Raw genomic sequence first — 22,317 nt, 5'->3', positions numbered from 1 at the left:
GCCACTTATTTCTGCAGGAGCTCCCAAAAAGGTTTCCCCCAAAAAACTCACTTCTCTGCAAATGTTTACCTCAATCACACACTATATGTTCCTATATTTGGAAGTATTGTGATATGCAAAAAAAAATGTCTTGCCAAGTTGAAATTACCCAACAAGACATATTGTTCAGCACTTCCTGGTTCACATATCATAAGTGCAGCAGAACATAAAAGTGAAAACGTCATTTAGAATTTAAACAGAGAATTTTCTACATCACATTAGTTACCAAAGCCTTTAGTACATGAAGTATTTTAAAATAATAAAATATATTTGCTAAAGTATTTTATTATATTAAGCATATTTTCTAAAATACAGAAAATTTGCTTTCTACAGCTGAAAAACGCAACCTCAGTGAGTTTTAGAATAATCTTTAAAAAAAAAAAAAAAGCAAATACATGCCGGTGAGAAATATGGCATTCCGCAGGGTTCCAGTAACAGGGAGAGCATCATCGGAAACCATGGACACTTTGTCTGAGACACTTAACCAGATAGCACAAGTTACCTTGATATATGTTGTGTATATATATATGTATGTGTGTGTGTATTTCAGCTGCATTTCGTTATAAGTGTCATTTACGGCTGAGTAAATAAAAAACAAAAACACTTGCGTTGGCCGGGAATCGAACCCGGGTCAACTGCTTGGAAGGCAGCTATGCTAACCACTATACCACCAACGCCACACAGCAAAATATGTGAAGAAATGCGTTTCATTCCTTCTTGTGTTTCACAGTGAAGTCAAGTAGCAAATTCTTCCCGTTATTTTGTTAGTCTGGCACTGTGCCGTTTTTATCCACATCTGTCGTTATGCATACAGAATATGCATTACTGAAGGAATATTATATTAACATTACAAATGCTGCTACCAGCCGCACTGCACTCGGAAAAAGAAACGGCGACTTTAAACGCACATTTTTTTCAAGAATAATGCCTGAATAACTTAGGCCTATTTCTTTCATGTCAAAATAGTTTCAGATCGTGATCCAGACACTGCGTTACCTGCAGTTATCGCAGATCACCAGGGAAAACAAAACAAGGAGTACAGATCAGTCCAATTGCAGAACTCTCAGTATCGTCACATTCGCGCAAAACCGCAGGAATGTATTCTCCACTGCAGCCCCCCCCCCCCTACAGGCAGGGCTGCGTATTTACCCATCATCAGCTGCTCTCTACCATTTTAAAGTGCGCTTTTCATTTGGCTAAAGAATACCTGCCAGTCAGAACTGGGTGTGTCACATCACTGAACGAACTCTAGTCCTGAATGTGACACCTGCAGCTTGCATATGGAAGTACAAACATATTCAGGGAAAAATATTTATATTGCTCCATTGATGTAAATATACTGCCAACTGCAGTTACCTTCAGTACAGAAACACTTACTAAAGTTACAGAATCATCACAAGCAAATGATCAAAACCATGCAAACATAAGACACTGAACAGCTGGAGACCCTTTCTACAAAACAGCATTGTCTAATTATCTCAAAGTCGCTGCATAGATCATGAAGAAAGTAAAGGTAAGAATACACAATCTGCGATTTTTCCCCACATACACTTTTGACCATGAAAAGAAACAATGAGATCAAAAAACCACTCTTTGCTTTTAAGAAGTTTACAACTATGGTTTATTTCATGATAAACTTCAACAGGGTAAGGAAATGGTTTACATTCTTCTCCACCACAGATATTTTTTGTTCATTTTCATGTTTAATGTGTAAAAATGACAGCCTCCTTCAAGCAGGACGTGGTGAATCACTGATACACAGACTCGATGCTGAGCACAGCGGATGTAAAAATGAAGGAAAGGCAGTCACATGATGAATGAGTCATTTAGGGACAAGGAAAACAAAACTCCAAAAAATGGGTGAATTAAGGAACTGGCTGCCAGCAAAATGCCACAGTAAGTATCAGGCTATTTTCCTTATGCATGTATACGATACTGTGTATGTATATATATATATTTATATAAGTATGCTTGAATTAGTATACTGTACAAACACCAGCTGCACCCTTTCATCTTTACCATCTCTTCCAGTAGAAACATATACAAATATAAACACACTCAGGCTCTGGACGCTTAAAACTACATTTAAAAAGATTCTTCACATTCCTCAAAACAATGAGTTTCTGTGCCGCTGTTTGGCAGGGTTGATTCTGAGAGAGATGAGAGAAGCAGTGATGTGGCTGGTCAGGACTTTATGTCTTTCTGCTTCCAGGTACTGTACCTGCCTTCAGCCTCTGCCTTGCGTTGCCAGTTTCTCCTAGTCCACTGTGTGTGTGTGTGTGTGTGTGTGTGTGTGTGCGCATGTTTGCACGTCGGAGAGGGTTTAAGGCGAGGCAGGGGGCTTGCTGCTGTAGCGCACCTGGTACCTGTTCACAGGTAAACCGTTTACCTGCCTGGTGAGGCAGGTGGTCTTGCAGGGGATCATCTCCTCGTCCTCCTCGCCCATCAGCCAGTGGTGCACGGTGCGCTGGGCAGCGGGCGGGGCGTGCTCTGCCAGCCAGCCCTGGTGCCACTTCTCAAACCTGCCGTGCTGCATCCGCGCCACTCCGGCCTGAGCCTGCGGGACACAGCACACTCACTGCAGGCGGCCCGAGTTTCCCTGCAGCACAGGCACACAGGCACGCGCACAGGCACACAGGCACGCGCACAGGCACGCAGGCACGCGCACAGGCACGCAGGCACGCGCACAGGCACACAGGCACGCGCACAGGCACACACACAGGCACGCACAGGCACCTGGCACACGCACAGGCCGCCTGCGATGGCTCGGCTGCCTTACCTTCCTGGCTTTGACGAGCGCACCGCGCCGGTACATGTAGTCCTCAGAGTTCATGACAAACACCATTTTGTGGGAGTGCAGTTTGAAGCGGCAGTCCAGGCTGCCGGCCGTCTCCACGCCCAGCTGCCTGCGCCACTCCCGCCGGCACCGCATGGCCTCCACCTGCCGCAGCTGCCAGCGCCGGAAACGCCGCAGGTTCCTGCCGAGAGGACAGAGGCGGTAACGGCGGGGTCCACTGCAGCGCTACACACTGCGAGGAACACCGACTCTGTGCAACACCAAGCATTACCATCATCGCTGCTAAACCAGCACACAAAACAACAAACAGAAGCAGGGCGGTTTCAGCTGTGCTGCTGAGCACCGCTGCTCTCACACTTCACCTGACAGGGGGCATGGGGGGGGGGGGGGGGGGGGCCTTACCTGGGCAGAAAGACGGGTTTGAAGCAGTAGCCCTCTGACTGAGTGCACATCGTCGACTCCGTCCCAACAAACTGCTCAACGTAACTGGACAGGTACTGTACAGGGAGAGCATAAAGCATATGGATCCCGGGCACTGACAGGAAGCAAGTGCTCTTCTTTGGTTCACCGTATGTTGAAGGTTTTGTTGCAGCCTGAAGCTTTTCGGCTTTATTTCCATGGCGTATACTGCCAGTCCAGGACCACAACACCACTCAAACGTCTAACCTACAGGTGCCTTGTCTATCAGAGCACTGTTGGACTGCACTCTGATGGACCAAAGTCTAACAAATATACAAAATGAAAAAAAGGGTTTGCTTTGAAGCGATGACTGCAGGGTGTGTGGAAGACGCGTGGAAACGGCAGGGTGTGTGGAAGACGCGTGGACCGGGCAGGGTGTGTGGAAGACGCGTGGACCGGGCAGGGTGTGTGGAAGACGCGTGGACGGGGCAGGGTGTGTGGAAGACGCGTGGAAACGGTAGGGTGTGTGGAAGACGCGTGGACCGGGCAGGGTGTGTGGAAGACGCGTGGACCGGGCAGGGTGTGTGGAAGACACGTGGACGGGGCAGGGTGTGTGGAAGACGCGTGGACGGGGCAGGGTGTGTGGAAGACGCGTGGACAGGGCAGGGTGTGTGGAAGACGCGTGGACAGGGCAGGGTGTGTGGAAGACGCGTGGACGGGGCAGGGTGTGTGGAAGACGCGTGGACAGGGCAGGGTGTGTGGAAGACGCGTGGACGGGGCAGGCAGTGCTCGGAGTTACTCTACGTTTTAAATGGATCTGTGCAACATTCCCAGGATTAACCAGCGTTCCACAATGCGTCTTTGGTGTGGCTCTAATCTACAGCCTCCAATCAGCTGCACCTGCCGCGCCCACACTACGGACCTCTGCACCTGCCACGCCCCCGCGCTACGGCCCTCTGCGCCTGCCACGCCCGCGCTACGGCCCTCTTCGCCTGCCACGCCCGCGCTACGGCCCTCTTCGCCTGCCACGCCCGTGCTACGGCCCTCTGCGCCTGCCACGCCCGCGCTACGGCCCTCTGCGCCTGCTACGCTACGGCCCTCTGCGCCTGCTACGCTACGGCCCTCTGCGCCTGCTACGCTACGGCCCTCTGCGCCTGCTACGCTACGGCCCGCTGCACCTGCTACGCTACGGCCCTCTGCGCCTGCCACGCCCGCGCTACGGCCCTCTGCGCCTGCCACGCCCGCGCTACGGCCCTCTGCGCCTGCCACGCCCGTGCTACAGCTCTCTGCGCCTGCTACGCTACGGCCCTCTGCGCCCGTGCTATGGCCTGCTCCAATTGCCTTTACCTGGACGTCCAGTGGTTCGTCAGCCTGTGCTTCCTCTGTGTCCAGTAGCTCAATCGTCAAGGTCACATGGCCTTTTCTCTGGATGAACATTACCTACATGGGCAAAACAAGCATAAATGCTAACATCACGTTACACCACGTCAACACATCAACACGAAATGTCACAGCAGTATAAGTGGACTTGACCAGACCAATAATTCCATCTGTTAACCCTGACCCTAACTACCTTTCTGTGCACCCTGGTGCTCAGCTCAGCTCACCCCTGCAGAACCCACTAATCTCACACATGCTTCAGGGCAACAGCCTGCCCCCAAGGCCACCATTATGCCCCTTTTACCTTGAAGCAGTTCTCGTCAGCCATGACGCGCTCAGCCTTCCACTGGTAGCTGGTCTCCCAGGCGGCTCGGACGCACTGCGAGGAGAGGTTCCCCCCAGCGGCTCCACGCTTCCGCTCCGCCAGGTACAGCTCTGCCACCTGCAGACACACCTCATCGCTGACCAGGTGCTGCAGCTGCGGGGACACACACAGGACTCACTTAAAGGCAGGCTTTACATGTGTATGTATTATTGACTCTGAAAAGTCAAACACACACAGCATGAAGTGGGGGCTGCAGCTCACCTGTCTGATGATGTTCTGTATGAGCTTGTCGATGGTGAAGCCGATGTAGGCGTGGATGGTGAACATCTCACGCAACGTGTCCTCGTACTGTGTGGAGTCCAGGTTTCCGTCCAGCAGGCTGCGCACCATGTCCAGGAAGGCTGGGTAGTACTCCTCCAGCTCCACCTCACCTGCGCAGACAGAGCAGAAAGGTGTGACTGCGACGCAGACGCAGACTCCCGCCCACAGCGCTGCTGTCCCTGGGTGGCTCTTACTGGGCTGTTTGAGGCGCAGCTCCATGGCCAGGTCCCCCGCCTTGTCCCTGCGGCCGTCGGCCTGCAGCAGCCTCTCCCGGTCCTGCTCCGCCCGCCGGTCCAGCAGCTGGCGTTCCGCCTGCCGGTACACCCGCAGCAGCCGTGAGCACAGCGTCTGGTGCAGCCGCAGGAAGAAGTACCAGTTGTTATTGACGAAGAAGAGGTTGTAGACGTCGTCCAGCTCCTTCTGGTGCTCGGCCTCGGGGTCGCGTAGGTCCAGCCTCTCGCCCCCCAGAGCCACGCTGCCCGCAGGGCTGGGCTCTGTGCTGAGCGGCGAGATGCAGCGCCTCCTCCTGGACTCTCCGTTGAGCTGCGGGCCTCCTGCCGCCCCGCCCCCCGCCCCCATCACGCCCAACCCTCCCCCTCCTCCCGCACCTCCCCCTCCCCCCTCCTCGGTGTCAGCCTCCTCGTCCGTCCACTCCTCGCTCTCGCTCAGCTCCCCGCGGCGGGAGAAGAACAGGTCTGGCACGAAGTGCTGCATGATGCGCTTGATGTGGTCCTTGTCGTCCTTGTGGATGGTGGGCTGCCGCTTGACGTGGTAGATGATGAGGGAGGCGGCGTCCTCCAAGATCTGCTTGTCCTCGTAGGTGAAGATCATGTGGGGCTCGCTGATGGAGCCACCGCCGCCATCACGGCTCTGCTGCTGACTGCCACCGCCCTCCTCCGTGCTCTGCTCCTGCCTCTGAGCCACAAACACACACACACACACACACACACACACACGCACACACACACAGTGAGTTTTCCTGCTCTCCCAGCAGCAGTAGCCAGAAGCAGGCGATGGCAGCGGGCTCACCTCATCATACACACTCTCGATCTCATTGAGCAAACTCTTGGATCGCAAGGCTTTGATGTCATTCTGCTTGAAGTTGACACCCTGGTGGTCCAGGGATTTGAGGTAGGCTTTCTCATACTGCTCGCGCCAGATCTTGTTGAAGCCTTGCTGGGCTTCCCGCCACTCCTCCTCTTTTGCCTTCAGTCTACAGAGACATGAGGAATAAGCATCAACCCCACCTGGAACCTTACTCATCACACACTGCCAAATCCAAGCTTCTCATACAGCCCACAGCATGTCACCCCTCAGTGTGGGCGGGTTAAAGATGGGGACCTACAGAAAGCGTCCCATGTACACATACGTGTTGTGCACGCACAGCTGACCCCTGACCTTTTCAGCACGACGGGCACGGCGGTGGCTGGGTTCCTCTTCAGGCCCTCGATGACCTCGGGGGCCTTATCCCCGTAGATGCGGTACACGGCACGCCTCTGGATCACCTCGGAGGTGCCCCCCAGGCAGTCGTCCAGGCGGAAGCGGTCCTGGTCTTCAGGGGACATGCGGGACAGCTTTTTCTGCACGCTCTCCAGCACTCTGATCGTGGCCAGATTCGTCTCCAGAACCACATCCAGCTGCCACAGAGAAGACGACGTCACAGCTCAGAGCTGCTGCACTTACACCCGCAGCACCACATCTGCAGCTCACACAGAAACACACACACGCAGCTGCATGCACACGCAGCAAACGCACGCAGCGCGCCCACACGCAGCGCGCCCACACGCAGCGCGCCCACACGCAGCGCGCCCACACGCAGCGCGCCCACACGCAGCGCGCCCACACGCAGCGCGCCCACACGCAGCGCGCCCACACACAGCGCGCCCACACACAGCGCGCCCACACACAGCACCCACACAGGCTCAAACGATGCAGCTTGGCCGAGCGCAGACCGGCTCAAACGATGCAGCTTGGCCGAGCGCAGACCGGCTCAAACGATGCAGCTTGGCCGAGCGCAGACCGGCTCAAATGATGCACTAGATTTTAAAAACTGCATGCATTACCTCAAACCGTTCATCCTCACAGCGATGCAGCTGTTCCTCGTACGGTGTCTTCTTGGAGCTAACGAAGGTCGAGTCCTCTGACCATGAGGGAAACGACACCCAAGTGTCATTCAACACCTACAAACACACACACCCACAAAAGCCAGGTGAGAGACAGAGAAAGATCAGGACACCCTCTCAGAAAAAAAATTCTTAGCATGTACCATGACTACTGACATTTTTGCCATCAACAGATGTGCTTCTGTACACAGATTCCCAAAACACAGGGACAGTGTGCCAGTGTGCAGCACACCCCCGTACCTCCTTGCAGATGGCTGTGCGCCCGCTGCACTTGGGCTGCTGGTACGTCTTAGGAAGGGCCCTGTAACTGGAGCCCAAACGCTTGCAGGAGGCGTAGTCAATCTCCCGCCCCCCGCCCTCCATGTAACGGTCCGACAGCCCAGACAGAGAATGAGAGAGCTCTTTGTCACCAAGAAATGACTTGAACTGGGTATATAGCTCTGGAAACTTCCTGAAAATCAAAACAAATCACAATAAGGGAAAAAAAAAAATCAAAGATTCAAAAGCTATGAAAATGTGTGGGGTAGTGACCAATTTTCTCCACATTATGTTCATTTATCCAGAGTCACTCTACATTGGTACCTTCTCATAATCCCTGAAAGTGAGTTATTTTAATGACTTCGCCTGTCTCCATCCTTTTGGCTCTACTACTCACCCCAGAAAGGGTGTCACCAGTTGCAGCAGCTCTGCTCCTGACACCACCTCCTGGTTGAAGAGGGCGATGCACCGCAGGAAGTTCTCATAAACCTCCTGGCTCTTGAACAATCGACGAACCTGTGAAAAAAGTTCAGATATCAGTAAGTGAAAATCACACATCTCTCCAATGCACTGACAATTATTAGAACAACCACTTTAAAATTTAAACATTTTCCACACCTTGTCAAAAAACGTGAACTCCCGCAAAACTCCATGCTTCCCCACCGCAGCAAAGGACTGGTCCTTGGAACATGATAGCTTCATCTTTTTCTTGAAATCAAAGGAGAACCACACAATGAAATTATTACAGCGGGACAATTGCCACACCTGTGACTCAGTGAAAGGGCCTTCAATTAAAGCTTTAAAATCTACTATAACTTCAGGCCAGTCCAGGACACAAAGCAGCACCTCATTACTAGCCAGTCAAACCGGAAATGACCGAATCGGAGATCACCACTTACTACAGTTCATGTTGGATTTAGAACTAAAATGGTACTAGTACAAAGATATTGTTTCGGGTTGACACTGTTAACGGTTGAAATTTCTTCCCTCGGTTTATGGGTGACATTGCCTTGAGCTGGCATATAATGTGTGGGGGCAGGCATACCTTGTACTAGACTGTTTGAGGCACTTGGACTCTGAATTTTGCATTACATAAGGTAGTGTTTCTCAACCCTCTCCTGGAGTACCCCCTGCCCTGCATGTTTTAGATCTCTCCCTGCTCCAACATAGCTGATTCAAATGATCAGTTTGTTATTAAGCAGCTTCAGGAGTTCATAACAGGGGGTACTCCAGGAGAGGGTTGAGAAACACTGACATAAGGTATACTACAGGGCTGTACCAATGCAGTGTGCAGGTCACTATTCTCTAAAGATAATCTGTTTTCCACAACTCAAAGAAAGAGAGAAACTTAAAAAAGGAATATCTGGAATCACTGTGGATAAATGGCTGGGGACATAATGCACTTAAAATATACCCCCAAAGTGCATCTATTTCACATCTCCCTGAGCACACCTCCAGGGACACACGCACTTAAGAAGTGTGAGGCCATGCTGATGTAGTTATAAGTCACCCAACTGATCTGGGCTTTTATTTGCAATGAGCTTTTTTGGTCAGAACCTGAGAAGGGGGTGACTGTCAGCACATTCTTTAAGGAAACATGTGTGACTGTGATTAAAAGCAGACACCTTCAGCAATGGCGTCATGTGGGCCATCAGCATGGGCCGGGATCTCTTCTTGCCCTGCTTGGCCAGGTCCTCCTCCTCCATCTTTTTCAGGTGGTCTTTCCCTGTTAGTGAGCTCCCTGTGAACTGTAACATAAAGACACCCCGGGCAGGACATGAAATACGCAGATATGAAACAGCAAGTAAGGCTATGGCTGAATATACACAAGCTTAAAGTCTAAAAAAATGCACATCTTTAAAGACCCTTTTAAGCACCTCGTCATAGACATCTGGAAAAAAAAAAAAAATAAATCACTGCTTCCCCATCCTGGTGCCCTGCTACCCAAAGACTATGAATTCGTGTATGTTAGTGTGCCAGCTACTGACCAGCGATCTCTTGGCATCTGGCAGGAACTGTCCAAATTCAGCCAGTAGGTCCTCCTGGCCCTTAAACAGACTGGCCACCTTGGAAAAGACCTCATCTTCTGTCATACCAGCTCCCCCTCGGCCGCGCGACTCCTTCATCTCCAGCTGCTCTTTCTAGGCCACAGAGAAAAGTGTTTTTCTTAGTTTTTTTTACTGAGAATTAGTTTGTGCACACTTTAAGCAGCAGCAAGTCACAGAACACACATGAAAGCATGTTACAAGTGAATTAATCATTTGCAGCAGGCGACAACCTGCTTTAGCTGCTGCATATCCACAAAAACCAAAACACCAGCACGAGTTACTAACTACCTGGTAAGTGTGCAGAATCTCCAGGAAGGATCTGTATATTTCTGGGTGATCCAAGAAGCGGTTTTTGATCTTGTTAACGTAGCTGATTGCGCTGTCGAACTCCACAGGGCTGGGCTCAGAGCCTAGCGGGGATGAGGAAGATGGGGGTGGGCCCGACTGCCCTTCCTGGCTGGGCAGGGCAAGGGAGAGCCTGGCAGCTGGCTCAGGGCCCGAGGACGAGGGCGTCGAGTCCAGCGAGGCTGCAGCATCACCATGAGTGCAGCCAGCACCTGCTGGTGGAGATGCTGACACGCCCCCAACCACACCCACAGCACCGGTCGGCACACTCCGCGACTGACCCGGAGACACCTGCAGATGTGAAAAGAGACAATTACAACTTGTGCAATTACTAGTAGTGCTTCATTGCAGAATCAGCACCAACCCCAACCACGCAATAGTTGGCAAGAATGTTCAGTAAAAAATGAGTAGAGCAAATACAATACTCATATTACAGCGTGCCATGAAGCAGATGGACTTGTTTAACCTTGACTCAGAGGCAAGGTTCACCATTCTTCAATTGTTCAGATGAAGTCACCATGCAGGGATGGTCAGCACTGTAAACTGCAGTATGGGACCCGGCTTCAGCAGGAGGGAAGAGGCACAGAGCAGCAGATAAGGGGCCTACCTGGCCAGACAGGGGCGACTGCAGGGACACCACCCCATTCTTGGGGATCTCTATCCGGTACCCCGGGGGAAGGAAGGCATTGAAGCCCAGGACGAGGTCAGGATGACCGCGGAACAGCTGGGACACTCGGTTTATAACTCCAGGCGTGTCGATGCTGTTAGAGAGGAAAGAGGGCAACATTTAAAGCGAATATACAAAGTGTTCCTGGAGAAGTCAGCCATTTTAAAAGTGGTTAACATAAACACAAGGTTAACTTTTGTCGTGTCTCGGTTCTAAGCAGTCAATTATGTTGTGTACAGAACCTGAGATGTCCACCAGTTTTGTGAATTCCTCAAAGCATTACATTTTCTCCTTAAAAACCAGCACAAAGCATTCTTCTGACAGTGGGAAAAAAGCAGAAGAGCTCATTTCCATACCTTTGTGACTTGAATTCTTTCATGATGTCCAGGAATTTGTTGTATATTCCAGGGTCATTCCCAAACCTTATTTTCACCTGATCTAGGTATGATAAGGCATCTTCTACCTGAGATTGAAAGCAATACAGTATAATCTTAAAAACTAGTTGCAAAATAAGAGCAGCCACACAAAAAAGTCATTGAACTGTGACAGAGTAGGACTTATTCAAGCTATCGCACATCGACATGACAAATTGCACCTAAGACTTACCCTACACTCACTTGGGAAGTTTACTCATAAACACAGTATACCGGATTTCAGAACTGTAATAACATATGGGCCGACAATTATACAGTGATACCGACTGAAAAAAGTACGGCTACGTTAGCTAGGTCACAGAAGACATTCTGTTTTTCAGACTGCAATGCTAGCCATCTTTCTACATGTACCATGGTTGTTAATCGGAGCAACCCGAATTTTCCATTTTACAAACCTACTGTGCAAAGACGTTTTAGTAAAACATACGAGCCGGCAAAACCCTGGCTAGCAACAGACTCTTCTCGATTATAAATTCCAGAACTAAACAGAGGAAGAAAGCGAGCTGGCCGTGCGTGTTAACTAAAGGTGCACAGATTTCTCAATGACGGTATATGAATCGCCGTTAGCGAGCTGCTTAACAAAAAATGACAGTACAGAAAGCAAATCAAATAAAGGGAAATAGACACTAACTCGCAGGCTAAGCTATGGTTTTGACAATCTGGTTCGCTTTCTACTCTCTCTTGCTGGCTTGTTAACGTCAGCAAACCAGCCAGCTAGCAAACAAAGAAAAGAGACACAGTGAGGACGAGAAAAACAGTGTGAAACAGCAGCTAGCCGCTCAGATGGCTATTCTTTCGGCTAACGTTAGCTCCCCCCTGCTTCCGCTGCTACATGCAGATGCTATCTGAATGAAACTGTTTTTGGTAACACTAAGCAGACAGATGGGCATCCAGGCAGCTGCTAGGTAGATACCGTTTACCATCACCTAGTTAACTGGGCAGCCAGCTGCTAATGAGGGTTTAGTACATGCAGTTCCTTTCTGCTTTCACTGGCTGGACTGTTGACTTCTCCTGCCGAAGCTCAAGCACAAAGCGGCCCTGCACTACAGAGGACTTTCTCCTCCTTTCTCCTCTGTTTGCGCTCCTTACCTTGAGTTTCTGGAAGTGTTGCTGTGCGATGTGTTTGGGCGCTCCGTAGGCCTTCTCCTGGGGCTGGTTGATCTGCTTCATGCTGCTGTGCGTCTGAGTTTTCGCCATTGTTACCGATCGGCTCTCCGAGAAACAGCGATCAAACAGCGTAGCGCCAGGCTAACGGCTGCGATTAGCCAGCCTGGTAACAGGAGGGCGGCTTCACTTTAAAAATCCATTCTTCAATTAGCTATCTTACGTTCAGCTAACCTATATCACTCCCGCTGAAAGCAACGGCAAACCAGGTTCCAGACAAAGGTTTAAAAATATTAAAACTATGGCCTCCTGTCTCTTTAAATTCGGCGGCAGCTGCGCAGCCCTGGCCGGAAACACTGAAGCAGGAGCGGCTCTGCGCATGCGCCGCGACCGCGGGCGGACAGCGGGACCCGGCGGCGTGTCACTCTGCAGCTAACTGTATATGCAGTCTATTTAGATAAATATTTTGCATGCGACATATTTTATTTTACAAATACCTAGTCTACGTTACATAAGTTAATCCAAAATACCTTGCAAATATGTATTTTTGTCCGGCTCCGTTATTTTTTACTCGATTGCATATTATACAAAATGTTGATTATCGTTTAAGGTTATACAGCCGATACTGTGGTGTTTGATCACAACATTTAAACCAAAGTTTCTATGCTGTTGATCTGAGAATAGGACGTTTCTTCCGGGACGCATCCGGGTCCGGTAGCTAGTATTTACCATGGCAACGTGAACTAATGTCACCCTGCGCATCGCAGGAACATCCGGCCTGAGCTTCATTACAGCGGAACGGGTATGAGCAGCAACCAACCCTGTACATTCTGATTTTGATTTTTAAAAATTCATAAACATCTTCATTTGAAGATAGTAACAATAACAGCAAAATACACGTTTCGTTTGAAAAGATATTTGCGTTTTTCCTGGAAGTTTCATAAACACAAACTGCAAAATTCCCATTAGATTGAAAAAAATATCCACAAAACAGCCATTTTGACCAATTACCATTCTAGGATTATAGATACACACACACACAAGACAATTTTGGTCCACAGTTGAGCCACCTGTATGTTTTGTATCTGTGTAGCAGGGTTGTCCTCCAAATCTTGATTCCACATCACAATGAATGATATTCAAACATTCATCATGTCTTCTTTTAGCATGGTGTCACTTGGACTAAATAACTCCTTTACCTTTTTTACTTTTACATTTGCAGTCCTGGTTTTGCAGTAAATAAACAATTTATTTAGAGAAAATAGTCACGCACATGTTTTGTTGCACAAAGACATTTTATTAAAAGGTGAGGAGTTACAATCTGAGAATTTTTTTCTAAAATGCTGATTTAATCTGTCATTCCAGAATGGATATTTAAAGAATAAAAACACGAGCAGCTATGCAGTACAGACGGGGGGGGGGGGGGGGTGGCTCCGTGCACGGGGGGGGGGGGGGGGGGGGGGGCTCCGTGCGTCTCACTCGAGGGCCTTGGCTGCCAGCCTCCAGCGATGGAGCCACTGCTGCAGCGTCAGCCCGCCCCTCTGCAGCTCAGGCAGGGCACGCTGTGCCGGCTGCTCCCACCTGAGGGAAGAGACAGGCCCGGTACAACACCCATGCAGCTGTGTAATGATGATCAGTGCTTTAAAGTCATTAAATCAGTATATGCACCATCTTAAGTCAACTAGCATGTAACCACGAGGTGCGTATGGAGCAGCTGGACCTGTGTTCATGCACACTGAGGGAGTGTTCGGCTCACCAGTGAGCGATAGCGCTCTTGGCCTGGGACCCGAACAGCAGCCCCTGGGAGGCACGCTCACTGAGCTGGCGAACCCGTGGCAGCAGAGACTGCAGAAGCTCGTGGTCCACCTCCCGTATCCGCTGCAGCAGGGCTGGGTCAGAGGGAGAGGAGGACACACGGTGTAACAGATGTACACACAGACAAAGAGGGGAAGCAGCTACACAGGAAAAATGCCTCTCTAAACGCTACCTGGTCACCGTGGCTACTGATCAGCAGTGACCTGCAGGGAGCCTGTCCGTCTGGCTCACTCACTGCTGACCGGCTACTTTGTGTCTCTTGTGTTGTGTGATTTAGAGCGGCTCCTACCCTGCAGGTCCGGGGCTGGCAGCAGCGCCCCCTGGTGGTGCAGGTTGGCCTGCAGCCGACGCAGGAAGAGGAGCTCCTCCTGCCGGGACACTGCCTGCATGGCAAGCTGCTCCGTCGCCTGCAGGATGCAGAGACACACCCAGGGGAGGGAATGAGAAGAAGGCAAAGGGAGGGAACAGCACATTCCCACACAAACACATGCTCACCTGGTACGCTGGAAAGGCCAGGCTCTGGCACAGGCTCTGGAAGGCTGGGGAGTGCAGGCGGTGCATGGAGAGCCGTTCAGCTGGAACTCGCTGCCCACTGAGACAAGAGCAAACTTCAGTTCCACATTCAGTCCATTCAATCGCAAATAATGTCACTGGAGGGTCATCTTAACCAAAAAAGGGAAATATGCTGAAAAAGGTCCTGTTCAGAGCTCACTGGGTACAAGGACACAACACACAGGAACATCTGTAGGACCAGAGGTCTGTACTTCGGCCTGTCAGTGGTGCTCAGCAGTCACTCACCCATCCATGAGCCTGCGGTTAAGGGCGGCCACAGACACAGCCCCCGCGAGTCTGACCTCCTGTGTCACCGAGCTGCGTAGTGCCCTCGCAGCCTCCAGCACCCCCCAGCACCCAGGACCCAGCGTCCCCTGCACAAACTGCCTGATCTGGGCACAGCAGCAGCACGTGTGAGAGCAAAGGCATGAACAACAGTGCAGAAGGAAGAGCGTGCAAATTTACCTGCACAATCTAAAGTGCAAGCATATGCACCAACAGTGCGTGCATCATTACTGCAAACAGCAGCATGTTAAACAGAAGTAACAACAACATTATCACTGTTTCATGCAGCCCAAACATTTCTTGCCTCAAAAAAACACTGCGATAATTTAGCTGAATGAATCTGGCCCTATGAGCATGGCAGTCAGCAGTGATGTCATTCACAGAGACATGCTGTGCATGGAATACCTCAGCATGCACACGGGAGAGCTCAGTCTTGGCGTTTGAGTTGGCCTTGATGAGCGCACGGATCTGTTCCTGCTTTCTGTCCTGCACAGAATGAGCGTGATATACAGTCAGGTGAAAATACACAACAGTGTTACAGAGGCTTGTCTGCAGGAGTGCCATGTTATCTTTCTTTCTGTTACTCACCACAAGCTGCCGGAAGTCCATGATGCTTTGCCACTGGCTGCGCAGGTTCCGCAGTGCCTCCTGCCTGTCCTTAGCCTGCTGCGCTAGCTGCACACACTGACCCTGCACACTGGTCCTCACTGCAGCCTTAACCACGCACTGCAGCTCCAGCTCAAACACCGACCTCAGAGAGGGAACCCCGGCAGGCACAGACACACACACAGCAAAATCAAAGATCAGTTTAATCATTCTGAATATATGTTAGTAATATATAAATTTACATCATCCAGAGATTGTTTAGAAATTGCTAATGGAGCAAATTTAAATAAAGCAGTCAGAAAATAAATCTCAAAAGGTAAAATAAATTAAATTTAATGGAAGAGCTGAGGTGATAGAAAACCTCTCCAATGATACTTTCATGAGCAGCCAAAACAGATTACATGGTCCAAAAATGCTTCCACTTGTGAACTGCTGTGAGCATTGTCTCTGAAACAGACAGTACAGCAAGTTTGCCAATGGGGGAAAAAAAAACACAAAAGGAAGTAATCTAATCTACTTATTCTTTGTGACTTGACTGACCTGACACAGGGTTGGAGTCAACACAACAAAGCATTCCAACCATGACCTTTCCATAAACTACTCAGGAAACAGTCTCTGCATCTGCTTGCCAGACATTTGGTGTTGGGTTTAGGTGTGTTAAATCTTGGTATTGATTTTAAATCTCTAGGAAATAAGGTCAGTTTAACATCAATAAGGATCAGGCAATGAGATTAACTGTACTTTCCAATTCTCTCTGTGGTAATTCTCATCTTATGAGAAAACACATAAAACTCCTGGACTAATTCAATTTCAAACTTTTAACTTATTCAACTAAATCAGAATTTTCTACTTGCTAACACTGGTTTCACACGCCCATTTCCCTTCATGTTGTCTAGAAGAATGTTTGTACCTGGCTAGGGTCTCGATCTGGGCTTCACTCCCACACAGGTGAAAATCTGCCTCCTTCCTGTGGGTATTCAGCTGCTGTTTGTGCTGTTGAACCCGGGACTGCATGTGAGCCAGCTCCATCAGGCTGCGTTCCACCTCCTCCCAGCCCGACTGCAGGGACATTCACACGGAAACAGCAAATGAGCCAACACATCCTCACACCACAATGCAGCCACCTGAGGAAAAGCACCCCAAAACTGCACAGCAGCTTGTAAAGAGTTCCATAGGCAAACAATACAGTATGCTTAACTTCCATTTTTGTAAAATGAATAAATGATAATCAGAAATGAGTTGCAAATGGAAAAAATCAAGTCAACCATTGCTGGGAATTCTGTATACTGTGTTGTGACACATCAGCAGGATGAGCTGGACCTTAAAGCTTTGCTAGGAGAGCTGGACTGAAGGGAGCTATGTGCTGCAAGGAGATGCAGGTGTGCTGCAAGGAGATGCGGGTGTGCTGCAAGGAGATGCAGGTGTGCTGCAGGGAGATGCAGGTGTGCTGCAGTGAGATGCAGGTGTGCTGCAGGTGTGCTGCAAGGAGATGCAGGTGTGCTGCAAGGAGATGCAGGTGTGCTGCAGGGAGATGCAGGTGTGCTGCAGTGAGATGCAGGTGTGCTGCAGTGAGATGCAGGTGTGCTGCAGGTGTGCTGCAAGGAGATGCAGGTGTGCTGCAAGGAGATGCAGGTGTGCTGCAGGGAGATGCAGGTGTGCTGCAAGATGCAGCAGGTGTGCTGCAGGGAGATGCAGGTGTGCTGCAGTGAGATGCAGGTGTGCTGCAGTGAGATGCAGGTGTGCTGCAGTGAGATGCAGGTGTGCTGCAAGGAGATGCGGGTGTGCTGCAAGGAGATGCGGGTGTGCTGCAAGGAGATGCGGGTGTGCTGCAAGGAGATGCAGGTGTGCTGCAAGGAGATGCAGGTGTGCTGCAGGGAGATGCAGGTGTGCTGCAGGGAGATGCAGGTGTGCTGCAGGGAGATGCAGGTGTGCTGCAGGTGTGCTGCAGTGAGATGCAGGTGTGCTGCAGTGAGATGTGGGTATGCTGCAGGGAGATGCAGGTGTGCTGCAGGGAGATGCAGAGGGAAGCTGAACCTGTAAGAGAGACTTGACAGAAGGCAACTCCTCCTCTTTCCTGGAAATGTCCTCCAAGTGGTTACTCTCGTACCGAAACCTGAGACATTGCAGTACAGCCAACCAGAGACACAAACATTCCAGTGTTTTAAAATTGATTAGTTCATTTTCAAAAATATACTACTACAAACATACACACAGACATAAACACAAAATATATGTTACAATGCAACACCCAAGGCTCTCTCTTTAACAGCACTTTGTACTTTCTCTCTTCAGCCTTTAAGGAATCAACATTATCAGGTGCCTGTAAGACTGGGAGTGGATGGAGCTTTTTATTCAAATGATTGCTGGTGTCATTTTGCATTTCATGTAGAAGCAACGCATTTTGCACAAAAATAGCAGATAAATATCATAGCAAAGCAGTTACCCTAAAAAAGGCCTCTTCACAGACCAGCGTAGCCCTGGCATAAGCATGCTGCTGCTCCGTGAGGGAGACATGCAGCACAGCAATTCACTGCGACGTATTATTTACTTCAGCGTCTGCAGAGGTTAATGTAAAGACACGTTCCATTCACTGTGTGGAAGAAAAGGCATGTGTAAATGCAGTGAAGGCAGATTTACCGGAGTGCAGCGACCTCTCGCTCCACATCCAGGGAGGAGAGGCGCTCCTGCAGTGCTACCTGCTGGCGGGAGGCCAGGTACTGCAGGGCAGACAGGACGTGGCCAGGGGGGTGAGCGCGAAGCAGGTCCTGCATCAGAGGGATGAGGGAGGGACAGCGGGGAGGTGCTTACTTTATATATTTTGTTCATGGAATATATTTTTATAATGGATTTTCTGACATGTGATACTTTGTGTGAGCAGCACCATGCTGTAGTTGTAAGAGAACTGTACTCAGGATGAGAAGGTATTAGTTCAAATCCTAGGGACATAGATTTGTACCTCTCAGCAGGATGTATTAGTAATTATGAGTGTGTCAGATAAATGTTAACCATGTAAGATGCCCTGTAAACACATCCATCCACAGCCTACCTCCACAGCACTGAGCCAATGCTGGAACACAACACTCCTCTGCTCGCGGGATAGGCTGGGGGACAGGGAGACAAGTGGGAGGTGAGGATTCCTGCAAACCTTTGAATAATCAGGACAGGGCTGAGTGCTTTAGCAGGAGTGTGGTGCTCACAGTGAGCTGCTGGACTGCAAGGTCTTCAGCTCGCTCTCCTGCAGGGACTGGAAGAAGAGGACTCTGTCCTCACACACATTCCTCACGTCTCGCTGCAGGGAGCACAGAAGGCACCATCTTCATTTCTAAAAATACCAACGTATAACCCTCCCTCATTAAGCAAGTGTACTGAACTGGTAAGGTCTTGATAAGCATGTCTGTAGGGATGGAGTACTTACTAGGACCTGCGGCTCAGGGCCAGACAGAGCCAGGCAGTCACCGCTGCTGTCAGAGGCCTCAACCCCAAACACCAGCTCCACCTCTGCCTTCCTGTGAAAACAAACCAAGCAGGATTATTACATGTGCAGGAGGGAGAGAGAGTGTGAGTGTAAAATAGGGAGGGGAGTAGAAGCAAACTGCACCTGCAGAGGTGGCTCAGGGTCTGGCAGTGCCCGCTGGCCCTGTGCTGGTCCTGGGTGAGAGTGTGTTTCTCCTCTCTGCAGCGCTGCCCGAGGGCCTGCAGCAGCAGCTCTCTGTGGCCGCTGTCCTCTGCCTCCCCCCAGCTACGCCTCAGCAGCCGGTCTGCACGTGCACACACACAGACACACGCACGCACACACCACGCATGCACACAGACACACACACACACCACGCACACAGACACACGCACGCACGCACACAGACACACGCACGCATGCAGACACACACACACACACGCACGCACACACATGCACACACACGCACACACACAAACGCACGCACACACACAAACGCACGCACACACACAAACACACGCACACACACAAACACACGCACACACACAAACGCACACAGACACACGCACGCACACACACACACGCACGCACACAGACACACACACGCACGCACACAGACACACACACGCACGCACACAGACACACACACGCACGCACACAGACACACACACGCACGCACACAGACACACGCACACACACACACACACGCACACACACACACACGCATGCACACACGCACGCACGCACATGCATGCATGCACAGACACACGCACAGACACACACGCACACAGACACACACACAGACAGACACTGAAACCACTCTGCTTGCATCAACAACCACCACCAACCCTGTGGCTGCTGCATGCATTTAGGCTTTTATCCAAACATACCACACACAGCCAAATACCTCCAAACATAACATCAGTCCCTCACAGAGTGCTGCCATAACTACTGCCACTATACATACATATGTGTTACAAACTGATAAGTTCATAATTCATAAGTATAATAATAATCTGTAATACACCAACATATCAAAATAAGCTTGCTCAGCTACCAAGTGACCAGGTGATGAGCGGTGTGTGTGGGGCTCACCCTCGGCAGCCAGCTGCTCCTCGGCCGCGCTGATCTGAGAGTCCAGCTGACAGACTTCTGCTCTCACCTCCTCAATCTCCGTCTGCAAACCCTGCCGCCTGGCGGCCTCACTCTGCCCCTCCGCCTGCCGCACCTGCAGCAGGGAGAGGAACAGCCTTACAGAGCACACACACACATACACTGCACACAGCACGCACACACTGCACACAGCACGCACACACACATTGCACACAGCACGCACACGAACACACAGCGCGCACACACACACACTGCACACAGCGCGCACACACACATTGCACACAGCACGCACACACACACTGCACACAGCGCGCACACACTGCACACAGCGCGCACACACACTGCACACAGCGCGCACACACACTGCACACAGCGCGCACACACACACACACACACTGCACACAGCACGCACACTGCACGCACACAGCACACAGCGCACACACACGGAGCACTCGCACCTACACACACACACTGCACGCACACACACACACACACACACACTGCACGCACACACAGCACACAGGGCTTCCAACTGATACACAGCAATGAACGCAAGAGACAGAACAGACACAACAGCCTTGGCAGGTCTCACCTCAGTATCCTGCAGCATCTTGTACCTGAGGAGTTAAAATGTCAAGGACAACACCCACTGTCTGCTTCAGTTATACTAGCATGGCACCGTGGCAGGTCTCAGATCTGAACACCGCATCACTGAGCAGCTGTGGAAAAGGATACCACTGCAGGTTCCCACGCATAACGCTCACATTCCTGCAACCCAGAGACACAGCAGCGGGTTATGGGGTTACTGACAACACTCGTGGGGAAAAACGTGTTAATGAAGACAGAGAACAATGACTGAAGAAGCTACCATTCAAAAACCGTTCAAATGTTTATTAATTTACCTTTGATGGTAAACGTGCTGCGTGACATACTTCCATATAGAGGCGCCTTGTCCAAGACATAACCTTAAAACAGAGCACAAACAAACTGACTTTCTCTGGATAATTTCAGTTTCACCAACGATTTTGAATGTAACGGGCAGTGTTTCAGTGTACCTATGTGACACTAATGTTGGCTAGCAACCTTCAACGCAAAGACTTCACTATGTTGTTTGTTGTCAATATGTTGTTTTAGCAGTAACATATTGACGGGAAATGTAAAACTGAAGAAAATAAGAAAGGACTGGGACTTACGTCTTGAAGTAGGTGTCGTGCGGGAGGTGTTTGGGCTGTAAGCCGAACTCCTCGATCGCCCAGCGCTTGAGCTCCTGTGGAAGGCTCCTATCGTCCATGCTAATCACGCCGCAATTAGCAAGGTAACCCTAGCACAGTCTCTGACGCTGTACCAAATGTAGCCAGTATGCTGACCAAGCATTCAGCTTTGCAACACAATGATCACCTCGTTGTTGTCAAACAAAATGGAAATGCCTACGAGCCGTTCCTGATTGCCTTACAGATTTCTGGCAAGCAAAGCTGTCTTTATTGGCTATATCTCGCTAATCTAGCTGGCTAACAGACCTAACAAATTTAACAACAGTCACTGCAATCAACGCTAGTTTAAAAAGAAAATTAGCGAAATAGTTTACCAGACAGTGCGCTCATCAAAATAATCAGTTTCTACTAATGACCAACAAAATGACAACACCTTGCGAATCAGTTTCTTTTTCAACGTTTAGCGTTTCCAACTTCCCGCTGCGGCGCACTTCCGGTAAGACACACTACAAAGGCTTCTGGGTATTGAAGTTTATCACTTCTTACCCACTCCGCCACCAACTTCCTGCTGAGCGCACTTCCCTTAAGACACATTGCAAAGGCTGCTGGGTGGTGTACTTCCTTTTTTAATTAAGTTTTTTTTCAATTAATATTATTTAATTGAACACACAACAAGAAACATGCAAGCACTCGCAGAGAACACCTAACTACAATATAATACAACACATACATCATAAAAAACCAATAAGAAAAAAATAAAGAATGAATTATATTAATCATGTCAGAAATAGATGAGTTTAAGTTATCCATATAAAAAAGAATATGAGAAATGTCAAAAGTCAGAATGTCATTTACCTTAAGTGATATCCAGGTTTTTGTATCTAATGAAAATCTTTTGGATACAGGACATGAGAAACACTTGTGCTGTAGTGTTTCAGGGTAGTGGACTTCCTCACGTCTCCCCCCCTGCACGTGCTGTTTCCTGTGTATGATCTGTCTGTTAGTGTGTAAAAACACTGCAGCGTGTCAGACACTGTAATCATC

General features: G+C 49.9%; 2 protein-coding genes and 1 non-coding gene across 3 annotated transcripts; all 3 read right to left on the bottom strand.

Moving 5' to 3' along the window:
* Positions 1-644: 644 nt before the first annotated feature.
* On the bottom strand, positions 645-716 carry trnag-ucc. The gene has a single exon. It is a non-coding gene; the product is annotated as a tRNA-Gly (tRNA).
* A 977-nt stretch (positions 717-1,693) lies between these two features.
* Positions 1,694-12,596, bottom strand: sin3b (SIN3 transcription regulator family member B). The gene is made up of 19 exons (XM_036554617.1): positions 12,226-12,596; positions 11,059-11,165; positions 10,643-10,796; positions 9,979-10,326; positions 9,631-9,783; positions 9,268-9,390; positions 8,261-8,350; positions 8,040-8,158; positions 7,625-7,835; positions 7,325-7,441; positions 6,660-6,898; positions 6,291-6,474; positions 5,456-6,176; positions 5,202-5,371; positions 4,920-5,093; positions 4,583-4,675; positions 3,239-3,333; positions 2,819-3,017; positions 1,694-2,596 (listed from the first exon to the last, which is right to left on the bottom strand). Exons 1-19 carry the CDS (start codon positions 12,331-12,333, stop codon positions 2,363-2,365), a joined length of 3,639 nt encoding a protein of 1,212 aa, XP_036410510.1. The 5' UTR covers positions 12,334-12,596; the 3' UTR covers positions 1,694-2,362.
* Positions 12,597-13,701: 1,105 nt separating this feature from the next.
* Positions 13,702-21,723, bottom strand: haus5 (HAUS augmin-like complex, subunit 5). Its single transcript, XM_036554483.1, has 19 exons — positions 21,256-21,723; positions 20,965-21,027; positions 20,798-20,830; positions 20,655-20,679; positions 20,045-20,177; positions 19,097-19,256; positions 18,914-19,004; positions 18,696-18,787; positions 18,545-18,599; positions 18,136-18,263; positions 17,533-17,611; positions 16,409-16,557; positions 15,481-15,643; positions 15,298-15,378; positions 14,854-14,999; positions 14,551-14,647; positions 14,345-14,462; positions 13,997-14,129; positions 13,702-13,821 (listed from the first exon to the last, which is right to left on the bottom strand). Exons 1-19 carry the CDS (start codon positions 21,351-21,353, stop codon positions 13,716-13,718), a joined length of 1,950 nt encoding a protein of 649 aa, XP_036410376.1. The 5' UTR covers positions 21,354-21,723; the 3' UTR covers positions 13,702-13,715.
* Between the last annotated feature and the right edge of the window lie 594 nt (positions 21,724-22,317).

This window comes from Megalops cyprinoides, chromosome 20 (assembly GCF_013368585.1).
Source record: "Megalops cyprinoides isolate fMegCyp1 chromosome 20, fMegCyp1.pri, whole genome shotgun sequence".
Taxonomy (NCBI): domain Eukaryota; kingdom Metazoa; phylum Chordata; class Actinopteri; order Elopiformes; family Megalopidae; genus Megalops; species Megalops cyprinoides.
Note: the sequence above shows the minus strand (reverse complement) of the source record. Positions and strands in the feature narration are given on the sequence as shown.

Excerpts from the sequence above, each read along its gene's own strand:
- haus5 (XM_036554483.1), bottom strand. The coding sequence starts at position 21,353 with ATGGACGATAGGAGCCTTCCACAGGAGCTCAAGCGCTGGGCGATCGAG. Across the intron at positions 17,612-18,135 it reads CGAGAGGTCGCTGCACTCCG|GTTTCGGTACGAGAGTAACC; the intron begins GTAAATCTGCCT and ends GCAATGTCTCAG. Across the intron at positions 14,463-14,550 it reads TGGCCTTTCCAGCGTACCAG|GCGACGGAGCAGCTTGCCAT; the intron begins GTGAGCATGTGT and ends TGCATCCTGCAG.
- sin3b (XM_036554617.1), bottom strand. The coding sequence starts at position 12,333 with ATGGCGAAAACTCAGACGCACAGCAGCATGAAGCAGATCAACCAGCCC. Across the intron at positions 10,797-11,058 it reads AAAGAATTCAAGTCACAAAG|CATCGACACGCCTGGAGTTA; the intron begins GTATGGAAATGA and ends CCTCTCTAACAG. Across the intron at positions 5,372-5,455 it reads GCTGCGCCTCAAACAGCCCA|GTGAGGTGGAGCTGGAGGAG; the intron begins GTAAGAGCCACC and ends CTGTCTGCGCAG.